Source organism: Molothrus aeneus, chromosome 3, assembly GCF_037042795.1.
Source record: "Molothrus aeneus isolate 106 chromosome 3, BPBGC_Maene_1.0, whole genome shotgun sequence".
In the NCBI taxonomy this organism is placed as follows: Eukaryota; Metazoa; Chordata; class Aves; order Passeriformes; family Icteridae; genus Molothrus; species Molothrus aeneus.
In genome coordinates this window covers 52,033,067-52,052,711 of record NC_089648.1, presented here as the reverse complement: position 1 = coordinate 52,052,711, position 19,645 = coordinate 52,033,067, and the positions used below count along the sequence as shown (strand labels likewise).

Genomic DNA, 19,645 nt, shown 5'->3' with positions numbered 1-19,645 from the left:
TGCCATTCAGTGCAGCAGTGCCTTGGCTGCTTCTGGTCGGGTGTGATGGATCAGTTCTTGGGCAGTGACATGGTACCCTCTGTTCCCTTCCTTTCATCCTCCTGAATGTGTCACTCTCAAGGAACTGCTGGCTTCTCTCAGAGCATGGCAAGTAGGCACCACTGGTCTGCATGAATAACTTTTCCCCTAAACTGTGTCAAGTCAGTCACCCTAGTGTTTAAATTCCAGCTTGTCTCCTCAGGCCAATCGATAACCCATGGGATTTGGTGGCAGGGCTTCTTTGCTTCCCTTAATGTTGATTGCTTTAATTTACACAATACCTTCTTGGGCCTCTCTGTAAAGGCCTAAGCCAGGACGGGATTGGTTGAGTTTGTGTATTCTAGTTAGTCAGCAAAAAATGGCATTTAGGTTGCAAAACATAAAATTTTACCTTCCTGTTGTTTGTAAGGTTTAGAGGCTTGGCACGTGCAGCATATCAATCAGTTGGTTTATGTAGGAGCTAATACTGACAGACTGGACGTCCTGCAAAGAAGATCTGTTCCAAATGGCCATAAAGTTGTGCTTATGGTAGTTTTTCCTTCTAATACCTCGTTAACTATTTGATGTCCTTTACACTTAGAGCAGCTAAAGGTACCTTGTGTGTATAATGCATATAAAGAGTGCCCTCTAGTGCTGTGACAGCCACAGCCTGGAATGTTTCCCTCATGAATCTCTGGTGTTTAAAGGCTTACTGCTATGCTGGGAAGAAAAAAAAAAAAAGACTAGTTAGAGGATAGGATGCTAAATTTAGAACTGGAGTGAATTTTCATTGACGTTTGATTTCAATACCTTTACAAAACTGTGACGTGCACATAAGATCGAATTTGGAGGTTGTTCTTACTCAGGAGCTTGTTGCTAAATTTGCCTTGGTACCAGAAGCACATTTTGTGTTATATTTAGAATATGCAAATATATGCGTGTGAAATGTGTTAGGGAAACAAACATATTTTGAATATTCATGACAGACAAATTGTGACTATAAAGCTAGGATCCACTTAGACATACCTTCAGGAAAGAGGGGTCAGAGTCTGACATTATTGTTTACAAAATTCAGCTCAGTGGGGTGCCAAAGCCAGTGAAGGAACCATTATATTTTAGCACAAAATGAATTTTGACAAATAAATTGTGACAAGTAGGTCCAGTATTTAGTAAGTCATAGAGACTGAGTGCTACATTTCAGTGCATTTTAAAGCTGTTTTCATGAATGTGATTTAACAGTATTCTGTACCTCAAAACTAGGGGCAGAACATGTTCTCCCATGACTATGTCTTCTGGTGTGGTGATTTTAACTATCGCATTGATCTAACGTATGAAGAAGTCTTTTATTTTCTCAAACGTCAAGACTGGAAGACGCTTTTGGAATTTGATCAACTACAGCAGCAAAAATCCAGTGGAAAAGTAAGGCAGTGTGTCTCATTTTCTTGAATAACTGCATGTTGGCTGGGTCTTTCTCTTACTTGAGAGAGTAAAGAGGTTGCATTTCAGACCCTTGTTTGTAGCACTTGAATGCAGCAATTGGTTTAAAAATCAGAGCATTGTGAGGAAGTTGATACATCACAGTGACACCTTCCTCATCTGTAACTTAAAGAGAGATGTTCTTTATTTAATTAGATTTTTAAAGACTTCCATGAAGGGACTATTAATTTTGGACCAACATATAAATATGACGTTGGCTCAGAGGCTTATGATACAAGTGATAAGTGCAGAACCCCAGCATGGACTGACAGAGTGCTTTGGTGGAGGAAGAAACTGCCCTTTGAAAAAACAGGTGCGTAGAATCCTTCTATATCTGAAAGTCGTGTTAGAATTCACCTAGAACCCTACTGAATGGTGCTTTACTCGAGCAGATGTTCTTTCAGCTTCACTGGATTAAGTGTCAGAGATAGAGAAAGCCCTTTTTCTTGTGGGTGTGTGAACAAAGGCCTTATGCTGCAGGTGCTGGGAGCTCACTAAGGAACTGAAAACAGCCCAGCTGTAGTACTACAGAAATAATTCTGTTGTTTTTCAACAGAATCATTAGTCCACATAAAGTTTCTGTGTTATAATGGCTAGATAGTTAAAACTGCACTTCTCAGTAGATGTAGAAACAGTTATCTGTAATTTCTTCTGTACTGGTAATTCTTAGGAGTATTTCTGCTAGTTTATAGAATTGGAGAGGTTTCATTCATTAGTCCTTATAAAGTACTTTGAATTCATGACTGGCCAACACAACAGAAAGGCCATTTTCACTTGTTATTCAACACTTGCAGTTAAGAAATATAAGTATTTCTTTGCATATCAAGAGATAATTCTCATAATCATTCTCTTAGTCTGCAGGAATATCTATCCCCCAGTGTTTCTAAAGTTTGAATAAATTCATATTAGAAGTGTAATTGCTGGACAATTAATTTGGTCTGTGCCTGCAGATGTGGTTTTTCACATGCCTGGAAATTTCTGCTTGGCATCTAAGTCATATCATGCCTATGTTAAGTGTAAAAACTACAAAGCAAAACTAGGACAATGAGAGAGTGCATGTCATCATGATACAGTTATTCCCTCTTATCTAAGGAATTAAAAACAAATTAAAATGAGGAGCCTAAACCATTGACAGAGATGCAATCCAGGGAAGAAAAGCTGTATGAGATATAATAAGGAAGTTAAAACAGCCCTCTTGTGTAGGTCTCCCCCAGCTGGCTCACGTGGGTCCATAACTGACTGGTACATTCCCAGCCCTGGAAAGCTTTCTTAGTTTGCTGCCAGAGTTCCTCTCCTTTACTGCTGGTGGCAAGGCTCTTCTGCCTCTCGGCTCTTACTGTGTTGCATCTTGTTGTTATTATAGGCAAAATGACTGCTTACTTTATGAGAAGAAAGTGTAGCCCCAGTGTGAGTGACTAGGACGAAATGCCATATTCCATATTAACTCATTTTCAGCTTCACAGGAAAGAGGGACAGAGTTATCCATTCATTCAAACAGTGACCCCAAAAACTTCCTTGTTACTAATAACAATAGAATACCTCACTCTAGTGTCATGTCTGGAGCACTTTCTGTCACCTTAAGGGTTGCAATGGAATTATTTGGAGGTTGGATTTTCGTGGGTTTGGTCTCTCATATCTCTTGTGTATTATTTCTCCAATCCCTGTCTAATACTCAGATTTACAAAATAATTTCCAAGTACAATGTCTGGTTTTATGCTCAGTGTTGAGGTAGGAGGTAAAATACTAATATGACTCTATCAACCCTTGTTGTATAGATAATTAATTGGAAGACATTCTGGTCAACAATTTTGCAGGTGTCTTACTCTACTGATCAGCTGTGTCAGTTTAACTCCCAGTCCTTTCTCTTTTTTTTCTTTCTACTCCCTAATTTGTAAATCTTGTAGGATACAAGCTTTTCTTTGAATGATATATATATCTATATATATATACAAGAATTAAAGAACCCCCACCGCCCACTAGTAGGGTCTGTGGAGAGCTTCCTAATAAAGTAGTGTTTAACTGCTACTAAAACTAGATTTGAGTGAGTTTTAAATTATGTTTTGTGCTGCATAGCTGGAGAGATCAATCTTCTGGAAAGTGATCTGAGTGCTGATACTAAAGTCAGGCATACCTGGACCCCTGGAGCCTTGATGTACTATGGGAGAGCAGAGCTGCAAGCATCCGACCACAGGTAACTAAATAATCAGAGAGAGAGTTTAAAATGTGCCAGGTTAAAATGTGTCATGCTGAATTACACCTTCAGAGCAAGGGACTAAGTCTGATTAAAACAGGAATTACACCTTTATTCCATGTTCAGTATCTGCTTGATGGGTCTTTTCCTCTTATGGTGAGTTTTATACCAGAGTGGCAAGTATCTAAAGTCATGTATTTGTTTTTCCTGCACAGTGATTGCAGCAAGGGTTGGATAAGTTGCAGCAAAAGGTATAGAAAACAGAGCTTTCTGTTATTGGGTTTGAAAACCTCTGATACCTAAGGAAGCTGCTCTGATGGATTTCCATTCAGCTTGCTGCAGGAGAGGAAGAGGTTGGGACTGTGTGGCCTGAAGAGGTGTAAGCCAGGCCACACAGGGACAAGTTTTGCCTCTTCACTCAAGTACTCAAGTGTGGGGCTTCTGTGCCTCCTTTAAAAAACAGAAATGGGAAAAGGTAGAAAAATCAAAATCAAAGGCCAGTGTTTCTGGTTGGTCTATATAATTGACTTCTCTTTAGGGATATGAATGACCTATCTTTGATAAAATTGTTCTCTACTTCACTTCTGAGAAACAAATTCTGAGATAAATACACTTTGAAAGGTCCCTTATATTCAGAATATTTCTCTCACCCCTTGCATGCTTTGTGGAAATGCTACAATATTGCTCCTCCTAGCAATGCTCAGTGACCCCCCAGTAGCTGTCTGTGTGCTTCTGGTGGTGCTCTTGCATGCCAGGACTGTTCTGTATTCCTCTAGCAGTGAAGGAACATGCCTCTTGCAATCAATTTCTCTGTGTCAAGGCTCTGACATTGCTGTGTTCTGCAAAGCGCAGCAGAGCTACTGCTCTCATTATGTAGGACCCTGAGGATGGGATCTGTGAAACATGACTGGTATACATGGTTTTCTATTTCAGCAAACTTGACTCCAAAAGCTGCTTTTTAATTACAGTCAGCAGCTTTGCTTTCCCAAGGTTTGTGCTAGAAAAAGGGCATAGCTGTATCTTTGTAACACATGGAAATGCATTATGATTCACAATGCTTATGGAAATAGTTAATGCTTCCTATACATTTTTCCCTCTGTTATCCCTTTCTAACCCTGTTGTTGTTGCTTTCATATGTTCTGGTAATGTGTATTCAAGAGCCAGGACTATTGCAAGTAGAAGGCAGCAATTTTGACACAGTTGTAAGAGCAGCCATCCCAGCTACTGATCTGTGTGTACGTGCAGGTGAAAATCTGAGAATGTGGATTCACCCACTGAGATGAGATGAGTTCTACTCTTTCAGCCAGCTCTCTCAATTTTGTTCAAATCTAACACACAGAGAAGTAATTTGTAAGAAATGGCTCAAGAAGCAAGTTTGCAGTGTTGGCTGCTTTAGTGTAATGAAGTGGCACATATTTGCTACATGACAATATTATACATCTAGAATACCTTGTCCTTAGTTTTTGTAAGATATGTGGCCTTGTCTAACAGAAAATCATATATTTCCATATATGTTAATAATATATAATAATAACATAATATATTTAGATGTTTGGGGCCACAGCTGTTTGATAATGGGTGAAGTATCCTGAAATTTTGGTCTGTAGGTTTGCCATAAGTGCTTCATACAATTGTTATTTCAAGTCACTTATGGTGTGTCTTCAGTTACATTCAGCTAATGCAGGACTGGGAAATATAGTTAATAATGCTCAAGAAATGATGTTGACCACTGCAGAAAAAATGAATCTTACCTGTTCTCCTTCTTTATATAGATTTTAATTTTATATATGCAGTTCTTATTTTTAAATAAGTATTTTCCCTTTGTTTTGTATAGGCCAGTGTTAGCTATTGTAGAAGTGGAAGTTCAGGAAGTTAATGAAGCTGCCCGTGACAGTGTTTTCCGAGAAGTGTCATCTTTCCAGGGACCACTGGATGCCACAGTAGTGGTGAATCTGCTATCACCAACACCTGAAGAGAAAAATGAATTTCCTGAAGACTTGCGTACAGAGCTTATGCAGATGTTTGAGGATTATGGCACTGTTGTTCTGGTCAGGTGAGTGTGGGATGTGAAATGGCATGGCATCTATTAAAAACCACAGACTGTCCTGACAGAGTTAACTTCTTATTGGAAAATTAAGTATGGAGAATTCTTTTACTGCACTTTCAGTTCTTCATTGGAAATTGAATGCAAGTGTTTTGACTATCTTACACCTCTCAACAACCTTTTAAAGAAGTAATCCAGCAGGTCTCTTGTCTGACTGGAAGAGAATTTTATTCCATACAATGCAGAGACTTTGATGTAAATCATCATCTTTAGATTCAGACCTCATTTTCAAGCTTTGCTGCTTCTGGTGGATCTTTGGGCCCTGCTTCACCTCCTCTGGGGGGGTCTGCTCTCTTCCACCGCTCTTTCACACTTGGCAGGAATTCCTGGCTGGCTCTCCTTCCTGTTGGGGGTCATTTTGCTTGTTTGTTAACAGTACAGCTTCTCACAGAGCTATCACCCACTGGGTTTGAGAGGGAGAGTGTGATACCTTCTGGCAGAGCAGCTTTATTTCATTCTGATTGATTCTCTACAGGGCTCCAGCACAGCTGTGAGACTTCTGTTTTGAGAAATACAGGCAAAAGACCTAACAGTGACCTCTGGGAAACACTGCCAAAAACTTGTTCATGTTTATTTGATTCATTTGTTAGTGGAGAAAGCTGATGACCTGTTATTGTGTAGTTTTATGAAGTACTGATATAAGCTGAGGGTTCAAAAGCAGCCGTGCAGGAAAAACAGCACCACCTTGCTTGTAAATAAAAGGAGCAAGAAAAGAACATGTTTTGGTGGATTGTTCTTGGTTTATTTTGTTTTTAATTGCTTTAGATCTTGGTAGAATACTACTCTGGAAACATCACATGTCATCTGAGGTGTAGGCTATGCAGAACCACAGAAGTTAGTCCTGAGGGAGTGTAGCTATTGGACTGGGTATCCTGCCAACAGCTACTGAGATGTTTGTCCTGCTGTTTCAGGGGTGATCCAGAAAAGGGCAGGGTGCTAGGGTCACACAAGGGAGTATTGGAGAGAAAAGGAGCCCAGCTGGGATTCAGAGACCACCTGTTCCTCCTCAAAAAATAGAATTGTGAATGAAAATACAACTAAGACCAACTGCATAGCATTGCATATATATCCTGTATATAGATCTATATGGTAGATTTCTATCGTGCTAGCTTTCAAAGGATTTTATTCAATGGTGAAATAAAATGTTTTTTCTCCTCTGCATTTTTTCACTAGGATCTGTGGAGGTCAAATGCTGGTGACATTTGCAGACAGCAAGTCAGCTCTTCGTGTTATGGATATAGATGGTGCCAAAGTAAGCCTTTCTCAAACCTATAATAATAATTTCATAAAAAATTCCTCAAAAGTAGTTGCTTAGAGTGAAATACTTGAGTTTCTAGCTAAATCAAGTAACATTATTTCAAGAGTTAGTGCTTGTGAAGTCCTTTACTTTCACATCTGCTGAGGCTATTAATGCAGTACTTTAGTTTCAGGATGGCATGAGGTGACTTTTCATAGATCCCAAGCAGTGCTTAGGATCTGGCCTCTGACACCTGTGCAGAACACAGGGACTTGTTCATGGTTCTGGCTGCTTGAAGCAGTTCTCCTGACATTCTGTGTGACTTAATACTGTTGCCAAAGCATCCTCATGATTGTGGTTTGGAGATTTTTTGTTTCTTCAGTATCAAATAGGCTCCTTCTGCTAAGCTGTAACAACATGATTCATTGGCTTCCATGTAAAATCCAGCATTAGCAGTAGGAGTTTACCTTTACATCCCCTGCTTTTCCTTCCCACACACATACTCTACAAATCATCGACCCCCTGTTGAAAAAAATGTTTGTGGCTGCCCTGTAAACTTTATACTGAAGTAATGGATTTTAACTCTCATTCTTTTTTCATATTTGCAGTTTTATCTTCTAATTTGACTCCTGCTATTGATGTAATTTAAAGCACAGACTGAAACACAGTTGTGTGCACACAGTATGTGAAGGTGCTGGGAATCTGAGTTGGGAACTTTTAAACTGATTTTCCTGTCAAAGCTGCTGGCTTGTCTGCATTTCACCCTAAATGTCATAGAGCAACACACATAAGCAGCTGAAGTCCCAATGTGTTTGAAAATACACCTTCCACGTACATCACATATGAGATTTTCTGGTCAGTCTCCTTACAGGTAGCAGTAGATACAAAACTCTTGTGTGTTTCAAAGCTGCTGACTCAAAACCAGCACCCTCTCATGCCAATAGTGCTATTCCAGTGTTGTTTTGGCAATATTTGATGTTTCACCTATTTCTCCAGTATTTCCCAAAAGCAGCAGCAGTGCTTTTGAGCTGTGAAGCTCATTTTCTTTCAAGAATATTTTTACAGTCTGAAAACTTGGTTGTGGGGGTAAGAAGATTCTGAACAGGCTGACAGAACTTGATTATTCTGTTCAAGCATTCTTGTTTTTTGAAGGTTCTTGGCAAAGGGAAACAGTTCTTTCTGTGCTTAGGTTAGAGGCAGAACAGTGAAGATCCAGCCCAAGACTAAGGACTGGCTAAAGGGCCTTCAGGAGGAAATTGCTCGAAAACGAGACAGCGTTGTCCCCATGTCCCCCACGGCAAACTCCCACCTTCTGGAAGAAAATTTTGACTTCTCAAGTTTGGACTATGAGTCAGAAGGTAAGCAACATGCTTCTAAGCTAAATAGTGAGAAGTTACTTTGCCGACTTTAGTTGCACAGAGTCAGTGCAGGACAGTATGGGTGTCAGTGGTACCTTAATTTGTAATGAAGCCACACTTCTTAAAAAGACAATTGTAATTTAAGCCATGACCTGACTCTATGCCTGGGCATAGAACTGTTACTTAGATCATCCTGTCAATTCAGTGTTATATGTTAGCAAATTCAATGTATGATACAGCTGCCTGTAGAGACACGCTGTAATGAAACACATGGCGTGGTTACGCAAGAATCTTGCCCAACCTATATATTAAATTATTAAATTAACTGATAGTATAGATTAATTAATTGGCAGTGTAGAGAGACAGAGAATGAATTTTCTCATGAATTCTTTGTTATCTAATATTTTAATCCAGGTGATATAGAGGATGAAGATGATTATTTAGAGGATGCTCTGTGTCAACACCTAGCAGCAGACACAGCAGAAGATACACACTGTGCATCTTTAGCTCTTTCAAACAAATCTGGACAAACCCCCCGCCTGTATAAAGGTAAAGTATCCACCTTCCTTAAGGTAAGACCTGAAGGATGGTTATTTGTTCTCCTGTTATATGTATTTCCCTGTTCGTTTATGTTTTCATTCTAGGTTCTCCTGTCATACCTATTCATGCTCAACTCTCCTTGAGTTAGTGACTGTAGTTGAGGTCCTCAGGCATAACAGCAATACAAATGATGAAATTCATGATGATTCTCCTTCTCTCTAGGCTAGGGCAAGGCAGGAAAGCTGAAAAATGCTTTTCTAGACAGAGGAAATTAAATCTTTTTGTCCATTTGATGTTGTTTGGCACCAGAACATACAACAAAAAAATTGCATGCTATTTTCTTATTGGTAAGGGCCAAAGCAAAATCAAACCAGAAGAATCCTGCTGATTCAGTGATGGGCTCAACTCTGTCCTTTGAGCAGTAGCAGTGGCAGAAGAGTTAGCTGTAAGCTGGGAGGTTGCTGTGTTCAAATTATTTCAGAGGCCTGAAGTTTCTCCTTTGTTCCCATTTGATTTATTCCTGAAGGAGTCAAGGTGCATAGAATATATATACATATAATAATTCTTTAGGTACTTCATGAATGTGTCACCTTTTTCCTCAGTTACCTGGCTTGTTTGCACATTATTGTGAAGTGACTTGGTAAAACTAAGATAAAGCTGTGGAGAGAAAACTGATAAAAACTGAGGCAGGAACTGGCCAAGCCAGTCATACAATGGGATGTGATCAGGAAGTGCTTGAGTGGCCAAGCATAGACAGGCTGGGATATGTATTAAACACCTGGTTGTGACAGCAGTGATTCAGTAGCTGTCATTCTGCACTCTCTCAGAAGTGCTTTGTCTTCTGACATAAAAGTGAAAACTTTTAATACCCTCAAAGGTTGAGTCAGAAGTAGAGTTCAAAAGGATTAAATGAAATTCATACACTTACACAGACAGATTTTCCAAACAGAGTGATTTATGGCTTTCTTGCCCACCTTGGGTCATAGGCTGGGTTCAGTGTGGCCAGACCCACAAGCCTATCCCTGAGTAAAGGAGTAATCAGTCATTATTAAATACTGTGAAGTCAATCACTTTGTATTAGAGGGTGCCTTGCCCTCACATCACCTCTGGCCTATTCTGTGATGATTCATTAAGCCACAGAGAATTGCAGTGAATCTTGTCACTCACACTAACTCTTCTCCACAAAAAATATCACAAAGTAAATAGAGGTAATGGAGTATAGTTTGAAGGAGGTCAGGGAAGGGTCATGGTCTCACATAACTCAAAATATGATATATTCAATTAATCTTAAAGTGTCTGCAATTTCAGATTCCTCCATAAGCTCCCAATTCTGCCTGAATACCTTCTAATTGAAGGTATGATGACTGTGTAGCTGGTGGTAGGCACGGATAGAAAACAGTGACAGGCACAATAGTATGTGTGGGTTTCTGAGGTCAGGGAAGGGCACAGCTTCACAAAACTGCTGTCCCTGCCAGCAGCCTTTCAGGGATGGAATTGAGTGGTAATGGCTGGCTTTTGTTGTGTTCAGTTTTACTGCCAGAACTTCAAACCGTGCCTCCAGGTGCCTGCATGACTCCTCGGATCCTACTGATGAGCCCATATCTGCAGCTTACAAGTACTGAAAATGCAGAGAGCACGGGAGGGCGGGCTGGGCAGACCACAGGCTCTGTCTCTGTGGCTGCCATCTGCTGCTGAGTGGGAGCAGGAAGCTGTAAGGCAGCTCGTGATCCCCTGCAGAGCACAGCTTTCCGAAAAACAAGAATTTGTTTACAAATGCCTGAAGTGTAAGAGACTGATGCTGCATAATTCCTTCCCCATCTCTCCAAAACACAGGGGAAAACTAAACCCAGTGGATCTTGGAGCTCTAAAGAACAAGAGCTGCATAGCTGGGCAGCCATGGCAGGGTGAGAGGGCTGAAATGAAAGTCTACACCATAGCAGATGGGGAAGAATAAAGCAATCCATACTTCACCCCTCTCCAGCTGTCAGAAAGGCTTAGGTGGGATGAAAGACTGAGTAATTAGTTAGTGATGTAAGGTGCAGCCAAGAGCCATCAGATTGAGGCAGCTGTACCTTTTAGGAGATGTTGCTGGAAAGCAGAGATGTCATGATTGAACTGTTCAGACAGATTTTTCTCTGGTATAAAAACAGTCCTCCTGTGCAAGAAGAGGTGCCTGATCCTCAAATGGAATTCCTGTGTTTGGGATGGAAAGCAAAGAATTCACCATGACTAGCCATGACAGTTTGAATGGGTGCAGGTTGCCACTAATTCTGGCTGTGAAAATCTCAGAATCTAACAAGGTGCCCAATAACCCTGGAATGAGGTGCAGGCATTCTTTGTGTTGGTGCAAACAGCTAATAAATGGTGGAAAAGGAGGGAGAGAGAGAGAAAGAAGCATTTGACAAAAGGGTAGATGTTTCCTGCAGTGGGAGCAGGCAGACACTGGGGGAGAGCAAAAAATGTGAATGGAGCTGTCGTGTTGCTGAGAGACCTGGCTGAGGCTTGCCACTCATGGTCACCTCTCTCCTGATCTCTCAGATCTGGTGTGCCTCACCCAGTGTGTACCTAACACAGACACTTCCTAAATATCCCTAGATGATGCAGACCTTGCTGATTTGAAGCGGGAGCTGGAGGCAAGCGGGGAACGCAGCCGCCGCATTCCCAGCAGGTCTCTGTCCATTCCTACCCGGCCTCGGCCACTCCAGCCACCACAGAGGCCTCCCCCTCCCGGTGAGTTGAACTCTCTTTAATGTGGTGCTGGCCCCAGCTGAACAGCTTAAGCCTGCCGTGTCTGGGTGACAAAGAAGGTCATACCTTGTTCTGAAATGTCAGGTTGTCGAGGGACTTGGACTTGCTTCCCAGCCTGTTTCAGCCTGAGTATTACTGCCATTAGTAATGGGAGAAGTTTGTCTTCAGGAGACAGACACTCCACAAAAGAAATGTCTTTAGTTAGTAAGGATAGAATAGCCAATATGTTTCATACTAGCTCACCACTCAGGTTAGCAAGTTGAGCAGCCACTTTGTGGCAATACAGATAATTGGTATTTATGCCTGCTGACTTCTGCAGTCACTGAGTGTTTTCTTGCAGTTTTTTGGATTCTGAATTAATTGTAATCAGAATTTTAAAAACCTTTGACAAAATACTTATTCTGGATAGTTTTTGTCCTTTTATTCTTCCCAAGCAATTCTTGTGTTTATGAAAGAAATGCAAAGTGGATTATGATTTTCACTGAGGCACAAGGGGAAGTGATGCTTTTTACTTAAGCTCTGCCCTCCTGAGATGCCATCCAGAGCTGTGCTGCTCCTGTTTTTATGGCTATTTCTGGATGAAAGCTGATTGCTAGACGAGCATAATCATCTTTGCCTCCTGTATTAGACAAGCTATACATCATGTTTTTCTTGCAGCCCAAAAGTCTCTCTTTTGTGTACATTTTCCAGACTCAAATTAGAAGTTCTGTGGTGCTCGCCTGATAGAAGATGAGTTTTTTTAGGATTATTCCCATTCATTTTGAGTCTGTTGCATAGAAATGCCAACATTGCTATGTGTATTTCTGTGCCTAGAATGCAATGTTAATGTTCAGCTGAGGTTATCTAATTAATTAAATGAAAGAAAGACTAACTACAAAACTGCTTCCTGAAACAGTTCAAGATTTTGAGAGGGTGATGGAATGCACATTGGTTTTGCTCCATTGCAGATAAAATTTTGTACGGGCTCTTGAATGTAAAAAGCCATTTTTTATTCCTCTTCCAGCTGGAACATCAGGCAAAAAGTCCCCCTCAGATGGTTCCCTCTCTCCAGGAAGCCATCCCACCTGCTCCATCCTGGCAACAGCAAAGCTGCTTCCCGGAGCCCCTCAGCAGCCAGTGAGTCCTCCTGCCCAGCCTGGCCCCTTGGCACTGGCCTGTTCCCGCCCATCCACACTGAGAATCATGTACAGGATGCACCTGTCATACCAGGAAGGAAGTCCATCACATGTCTGAGCTGAAAATGCCAAGATAACTTCTTGTACTGTAATACTAAACTGTAGGCTTGTTAGGCAGCACAAAAACATTAATAAATGAACAGGAGTTAGGAAGGCCAAAGAGGGAGAGAGAGAATGAGTGGTGTAAGACAAGGGCGTTGTTGCTGCTTTCTGACAGATGCTAACTTGAATTTTTAACACTATCATCATACGGTTTAATTCTTTTCTCACCTCTGTTTTGGTGAGCCATGCTAGTGCCCAGAATGCAGGGAAAGTCTTGACCACTGCCAGCAAGGCTGCTAGTCTCCTGAGGAGACCAAGACCAGAATGTGGAAATGCCTTCTCACTCCTGTCTCGCTGGATGAGGAGCCTAATGCATTGAACAAGGGATGGCTGAGGGACCAGCAGTGGCACTCAAGGCACTGGCCTTCTGTCATCTGCCAGCAAAGATGTACCCTTTGCTAAAAGATTCCCATTTCTTTAGTATTTATAGATCACTGAATAGCCATTTGCAAGAACAGAATTTCACAGGTGTATGAGCTTAGCTGTAAAATTAGAGGTGTACAAGAAAAATCAGTTTTCTCAAGATGATTTTCTCCTTTTTTTTTTAAAGCCCAAAGTCCGGACTGGAATAAGCAAACCTTACAACGTCAAGCAGATCAAAACCACCACAGCTGAGGAAGCAGAAGAAGCTATTAGATGTCTTATGGAGGCCAAAGGAGGTAAGCACAGCTTTCTATCTGACTTCTAAAAATCTTTAAATAAAGAAAAATGTAGGTGTATTCATCTCACCATGGCCCAGATGCACATATTCCTATTCGGAATTTCACCTGAATACATTCTTGCAAAATTGTATGTGGTATTCTCTGTCAGTTCTGATAATATTAACCTTTTTTCAAAATTATTAAAATTTTATATTTTGTTGTAGAAACTGCTACTAGTAAAACCTTGGGTTATTTATGCCCAGATTTAGTCAGAAGAATTAAAATATAAAGATGGAGTTTTACTAAACTGATGGTGCCTGTTTTAGCTCAGAGTTGCATAAAGGGTATTTGCTGCTCTATTTACTGAATGCTCACTATTCCAAGCAGAACTACAGAGCAAATGCAGCTCTAGGAGGAATAACCTGGATTCTGTTCACATTTGGACAGCAAGTACAGCTGTAACCTAGATAAAAGCTTGCACTACTTCAGCTTGAATAGCTAAGCTAAAAGGCTACTCTGTGTTTAGGATGTCTGTGTAGTCCCTGGAGAAGAGAGCTTCTTGCAAGGGCAAGTTAGGGCACAAAACTACCTTAGGTACTGTGAATGTACCCCCCAGGGTTGCATGCAGTCTTTCTGCTGATGCTGTATGAATGAAAATGGCTACCTGAGTTTGCAAGGCTCTCAGTTTAGGAGAAAACCACCCCTCTTCATTTATACCTAGAATGAATACAATCTGCAATAATCCCATTTATTCAGAAATATCAAAAAGGCATCTTGATGCTTGTTCCTCAGTGCTGTTCATTTCATTTTGAAATCAGATTTATTCTCCATTTATTTTGAAATTCAGATTCACTTGGTGTGGGTAAGAAAACTAGTCTGGTCAGCATCACTTCCAGTCCCTTGTACAGTACCACCAGTTGGCATTTACAGTTCTTTCTAAAACACTCTAATGCACTTGGTATCATTAACTTGGTTTTCCAGATAATGGCAAAAGGACACTCAGAGCTTGAGCCCAGTACTCCTGAACCCCCAGCCAGTGTTTTGTCCACCTGGCCAAATGGTGGCACAGCACTGCTGGTTTGGCAAGAAATTATTTCAGACAGGGAAGTTTTTCTCTAACAGCCTCTTACAGATGTTACAGGATTGCAAAGGTCTGTGCTTAGTTCCAAAACCTACCTTCTTGGCCTGAGTTGGCCCTATAGGCATGAACATTTTGGGAGACGTGGTTGTTGAAAGAAATTATCTTGAATCTATGTTCTGATCAGGCCAAGATGCCATATTTGCTTTTGCATTTCAGGAGTACAGGAAGATGCAGTAAAGCCTGTTCCAGCCAGAAACCAAACTTCCTGCAAACCTGAGGTTCTTCCCAGCATCACAAAGTCAACTTCAGGAGCAGTGCCTGTGCCTCATCGTCCACCACCCAAAGTTCCAACTCCAAAGAAGCCAGTGCCCCTGCAAAGGACAGGAGCCAAGGGGGAAAATGTAAGAGAGTTGCAGCAAAATGCACCCAGCCTCCATTACACAGTGTGAATGATTAAGGTTGGAACCAGTGTGAATGGCTGGTTGTTTTTTGCAGGAAGTCCTGTCAAGTCAGCAGGTGCTGGAATAATTTTGTGTATTACAGTCACAAAGGCATAAAAATGCAAGAAAGATTGGAAAGAGAGCCATATGCAGCTTTTCTATTTGTCAGTCCATTCTCTTGTTGTTCTTCTGGTTTGTCTAAACCTTGTCAGGATTTAAGACTCATTTGTTCTTTATCACAGTCTCTAATTTTGACCATGAGTGGTCTGCTCTGTAAGGATTTGAGGCAGCTTCTTCATCAGTTCTGTGTCCTGTGTCCTTTCTTGCTTTTCTTACACACCTTGTAATGGGATTCAGCCTTTCAGTTTGAATTCTGGAGTCTACTCAAGAGTTCATGTTCTCAAAAATACAAAGCTGTAGGTGTTCAGGTTTTAATGTATGTCAGGTCTCTACAATGGAGACAATAGTTCACCTCTAGAGTTGCTAAAATGATTATCTAATTTGTAAAGCAGTTTGAGCACAAGAGGAAAGACAAATATAGCATTTTATATTCTTCCTTTGACAGAATTGCTGCTAAAGAAGCTCTCTTCTAAATTGTTAGGGCTCCTGCCTTACCTTCCTTTGGTAAAGGCATTCACCCCTTCTCTATAATGGACTTTGTGCTCTCTTTACTTAGCAGATTCACCAAAAAACCCAACGCAGACAGCACAGTCTATGCCGAGGATGGTCAGTTTGTTTTGTTTAGGTTGTCACCATTCCCAAGTCACTCTTGAAAGGTGCTGAGAGGGATTGCTATTTTGGTGTTAGTTATGTGGGAGCTTCTGCAGGAATAGATCTATTTCAGGTTGACTGCCCTGGAATTCCACTCCTTCCTCCATCTGAGGGAGGTCAGATGGGAGTTGTGTACTTGAAAACCTCTACCTAATCCCCCTCTACCAGTCAAATGCAGGCAACTTAACAGCACATAGGAAGAAGTGGCAAGGGATATGTCCAGCATGAGATACTGACTAAATATTTTGCCTGCATTAAAAAGCCTGTACATTATCTTTTAATACTATGCAAGAGTAATAAAGAATTTAAATGCTTTCATTCAGTCACACAGAGTGTGAGAAATCTGAAGCAGTCCTTGCCTTCCTAGGCTGAGCTGGGCTTGTTATTTATATACTTTTAAATGGTGGATGTATGGTAGACTGGACTTTGAGACCTTATTTTTATCTTCAGTTGACAGCATCAGTAAGACACGACACAGCCCTTAATGCATTTATTGGGTTAGCTTAAGCTAATTCTCCTTCAAACCTTATCTATCCAAATAGGCTACACCTAAAGGCATAGGCCTCCCTATGCAATCTTGCTTAAGTAATATTAGTCAGCAGAGAGATGGAACAAATAAATAACTCCTCAAAACTGTGTTAATTTGGCCCAGAGCAAAAATTCTAACCTGAAAAGGGACATGGTCAGAAAGAGCTGTGACTAAACAGGCTGTAGGGTCCTGGTCCTTCACTAGCTCTCTGAAGGTGAGTGCAAGGTGCAATGCATGAGCCCAGAGCCCAGCAGGTACAGTGGAGCACTGTGCTGTCAAGCCTCCTCTTTGTAGTGCTTTCTTTTTCTTCCAGGACTGTCAGCTTTTCTTAGTAATGCTGTCAATTAGACTTGCACCAGTAGTGACTCAGAGTTTAAGGTCCCTTTTTGTTCTCACATTTCTTCTTCCATTTCCTCCTCAGGCCATGTCTCCAGAAGACCAATTCGACCAACAGACAGCACAGTCTCCTTTTGGCTTGCTAGAGCCCCATCTAGAAGCTGGAGCTATTCTTAGACCAACCAAGATCACTCCAGTCCCTAAACCCAGAACACAAGCTGGGAAGCCTCAAGAGAGCAGGGGGAGCAGTGAAAGGCAGCCCCTGTCAGCAAGCACAGCTGAGGCCATTGTACTGCCTCCCCAGAACGCTCCCTTTGCCCCAAAGGTGCCACCACGAAGGAAGAAGTCGGCTCCTGCAGCTTTTCATCTCCAAGTTCTCCAGAGCAGTGACAGCTCCCTTTTTAGTGGGTCACTGTTCAACTCCAACAACAACAACAACCCTGGCTCCTGCCTCCAGACTCATGGCCCTGCTCGCTCAGCTCCCACAGCCTCTGCTGGCCCCGCAAACAGCACAACTCAGCCCTTGGCACCCAGTGCTGCAGAACTGATGGGGAAGCTCCAGGGCCCTTCTGCAGCAGCAGGCCAGCATCCACAACAACTGGATACCAGCTCCTTTCCAGAGAACACTAATCTTCTGGACCTGGACATTCATTCTTCCTTCCCTCTTTCCACACAGGCACCGTCAGCTACTTCTCCAGCACACACTTCAGAAAATTTAAATCACCCCAATGTGAAAGATTTCAGTCACTGGGTGACATTTAGTGATGATGAAGACAGCAGTGCAGTAGCAGACGGGTTCAACAAACTGCTCGTCTTAGAACAAAACAAAAATACCTTAATGAAAACAAATACTGATTTAGAGTTGTAAAATTTTACTCCCTTAGTGTTCCAAAAGAAATCATAATTATGATGCAAAATTTTAAGAAAAAATCTTTTTTATATTTAATGATCATCTGTCCATGCTACATTTCATTTTCACATTTAAAGATACAGCCCCTGGAGGGAAGTATATAAAGTACATACAACCTAACATTACCTACAGCTCATTTGAAAACTTCCTTATTCTAAGTTATTTCTTTTTATTAATCCATCTTAAGATGTTTTATTTCATTTCAGGTACAAATTATATGTAAGAACATGTAATGATGTATGGAAAAAAGACATTAAAAAAACCCCAACATTTTCCTTTGGAATATATATTTTAATCAATTTCTGCTGTTTGAAATAAAGCATCCTTACTTCGAAGAGTTCGTCTGCCAGTTATTCTGGAACAAACATCCCAAGGAGGAACGTACACCAGTATAACAACAGCAGTAACACTGGTATTGCTCTGCTGCAAGTTTCCAAACCTCACCCTGGTTTTTGTTCCCAAGCCCATGACCAACAGCACACTTTGAAAAGGGACTGTAGTTTTCCAATGCTGTTTCACTGCAAAGAGATGCTATAGGCTGCTTGTGCATTTTCTGTGCAGATCCCAAGGAAATATGGGAATGGTTGAGACCAGCTGATGCCACAGGTATTGGCATGGGCATGTCTTATGCTAAAGGCAGTTCAGCAATTCAGGAGTTGTGTCCCTGTTCCCACTCTCTTCACAAGCAAATGCCATGTCGGTCTTCTGTTTCCACAGCGCAGATGAGGAGCGAGCTGGTTCCTTCTGCCTTGCCTGTGGGGTAGAACTGTGCAGGATGGATGCCATTTGTGCAAAGCAGACAGCTAATAACCAGATTGCAACTTGTCATGGTAACTTGTTAAGAGAAGCATCAAGATCTTTCATTAATAAAGGAAAGAGAACATTTTTAAGCAGGTGGCGAAGCTGAAAAAACAACTAATTTTCAAAAAAATTTTTAAGATATATTTAAAAAGTTAAGGTTTTTTTCCTTTTTCTACAGGAAAATTAATTAGCTTGTTCTGAGCTTCCCAAACACTGGGAATGCAGCCATTTTCTTCCTCACAATGCCTACCTGTTTCTCTGCCACTGCCAGATTTTGAACACAAGAGATCCTGTAAGAGAGGATGCTGCCTTTGAGCACCTGTCATCCTCCTCTGCTCTCTCATTTGCCAAACACTTAAAAAAAAATCCCCCGAACCTTCAAAGGCCAAGCCCATAAAGCCCAGTGCTAAGCTTCTCCTGTGAGTGTCAGCCTAACGTGGTTGCAGGCTGGTGAATAATATAAGATACTCATTTCCCTACAAGATGACACAAAGCCTTTGCCTCTTGGTCCTCCTCTTAAAAAATACAGTGAATATTTATGGGCACATCTCAGTATAAAACATTAGCAATAAAAAAGAAAGAGTACGGTATATGATCACATCCAACATTTTCTGCAAAGATAATTAACAGCTCTAGGACAGCTAATTTACATGTTAATGAAAGTGTTAGCAGGAAAGCCAATTAAACTGGATTTATACAAGTCAAATAAAATCTGCTTTATAACTCTCCTTGAATAAGAGATGGATGTGGCCTTTAGCATTCTATCTTATGTCTGTGTCTGTGGCAAGCTGCCCACTGAAGGATGAATCCCGGCAGCTCGCTGGTTTATGCTATCAGTGACAGGAGATATTGCTCAGTCGCAGCAAATCAAGGCAAGGGGACAGACAGTCCAGCTGAAAAGGTTACAGCACAGAATGAGGAATCTCCTGTCTCAATAAATTACCTTCCACACTGGTGCCCAAAGTCGCAGCCAAGTGTTTTCTCAGAGGCAGGAGCTTGTGACCTGCTTGTGATCTGGTTCTAGTTTCAATGGTCAGAGGAAGCAAAGCAGAGCCAGAATTGCTCCATGTTTGGGAAATCAATATGGAAAACTCAGACTGCAGGAGGCAGTGACTCTTTCCTTCTCATTTGGGATTAAGCCAGGCCCCACCATGCCCCTTAGTACCTGATGTCCACAACCAGGGAAC

The 19,645-nt window shown here is 41.4% G+C and overlaps 1 protein-coding gene across 1 annotated transcript in view; it reads left to right on the top strand.

Moving 5' to 3' along the window:
• The window catches only part of SYNJ2 (synaptojanin 2), a 54,744-nt gene extending 37,051 nt beyond the window's left edge, over nucleotides 1-17,693 (top strand). Inside the window, exons 15-26 of the mRNA XM_066546924.1 lie at nucleotides 1,279-1,437; nucleotides 1,651-1,807; nucleotides 3,568-3,685; nucleotides 5,520-5,738; nucleotides 6,963-7,041; nucleotides 8,216-8,384; nucleotides 8,799-8,933; nucleotides 11,520-11,654; nucleotides 12,676-12,788; nucleotides 13,500-13,608; nucleotides 14,888-15,072; nucleotides 16,833-17,693. Of these exons, the coding sequence (XP_066403021.1) occupies nucleotides 1,279-1,437; nucleotides 1,651-1,807; nucleotides 3,568-3,685; nucleotides 5,520-5,738; nucleotides 6,963-7,041; nucleotides 8,216-8,384; nucleotides 8,799-8,933; nucleotides 11,520-11,654; nucleotides 12,676-12,788; nucleotides 13,500-13,608; nucleotides 14,888-15,072; nucleotides 16,833-17,615 (2,361 nt within the window). The 3' untranslated portion in view covers nucleotides 17,616-17,693. The remainder of the gene's footprint in view (nucleotides 1-1,278; nucleotides 1,438-1,650; nucleotides 1,808-3,567; nucleotides 3,686-5,519; nucleotides 5,739-6,962; nucleotides 7,042-8,215; nucleotides 8,385-8,798; nucleotides 8,934-11,519; nucleotides 11,655-12,675; nucleotides 12,789-13,499; nucleotides 13,609-14,887; nucleotides 15,073-16,832) is intronic.
• Nucleotides 17,694-19,645: the final 1,952 nt, after the last annotated feature.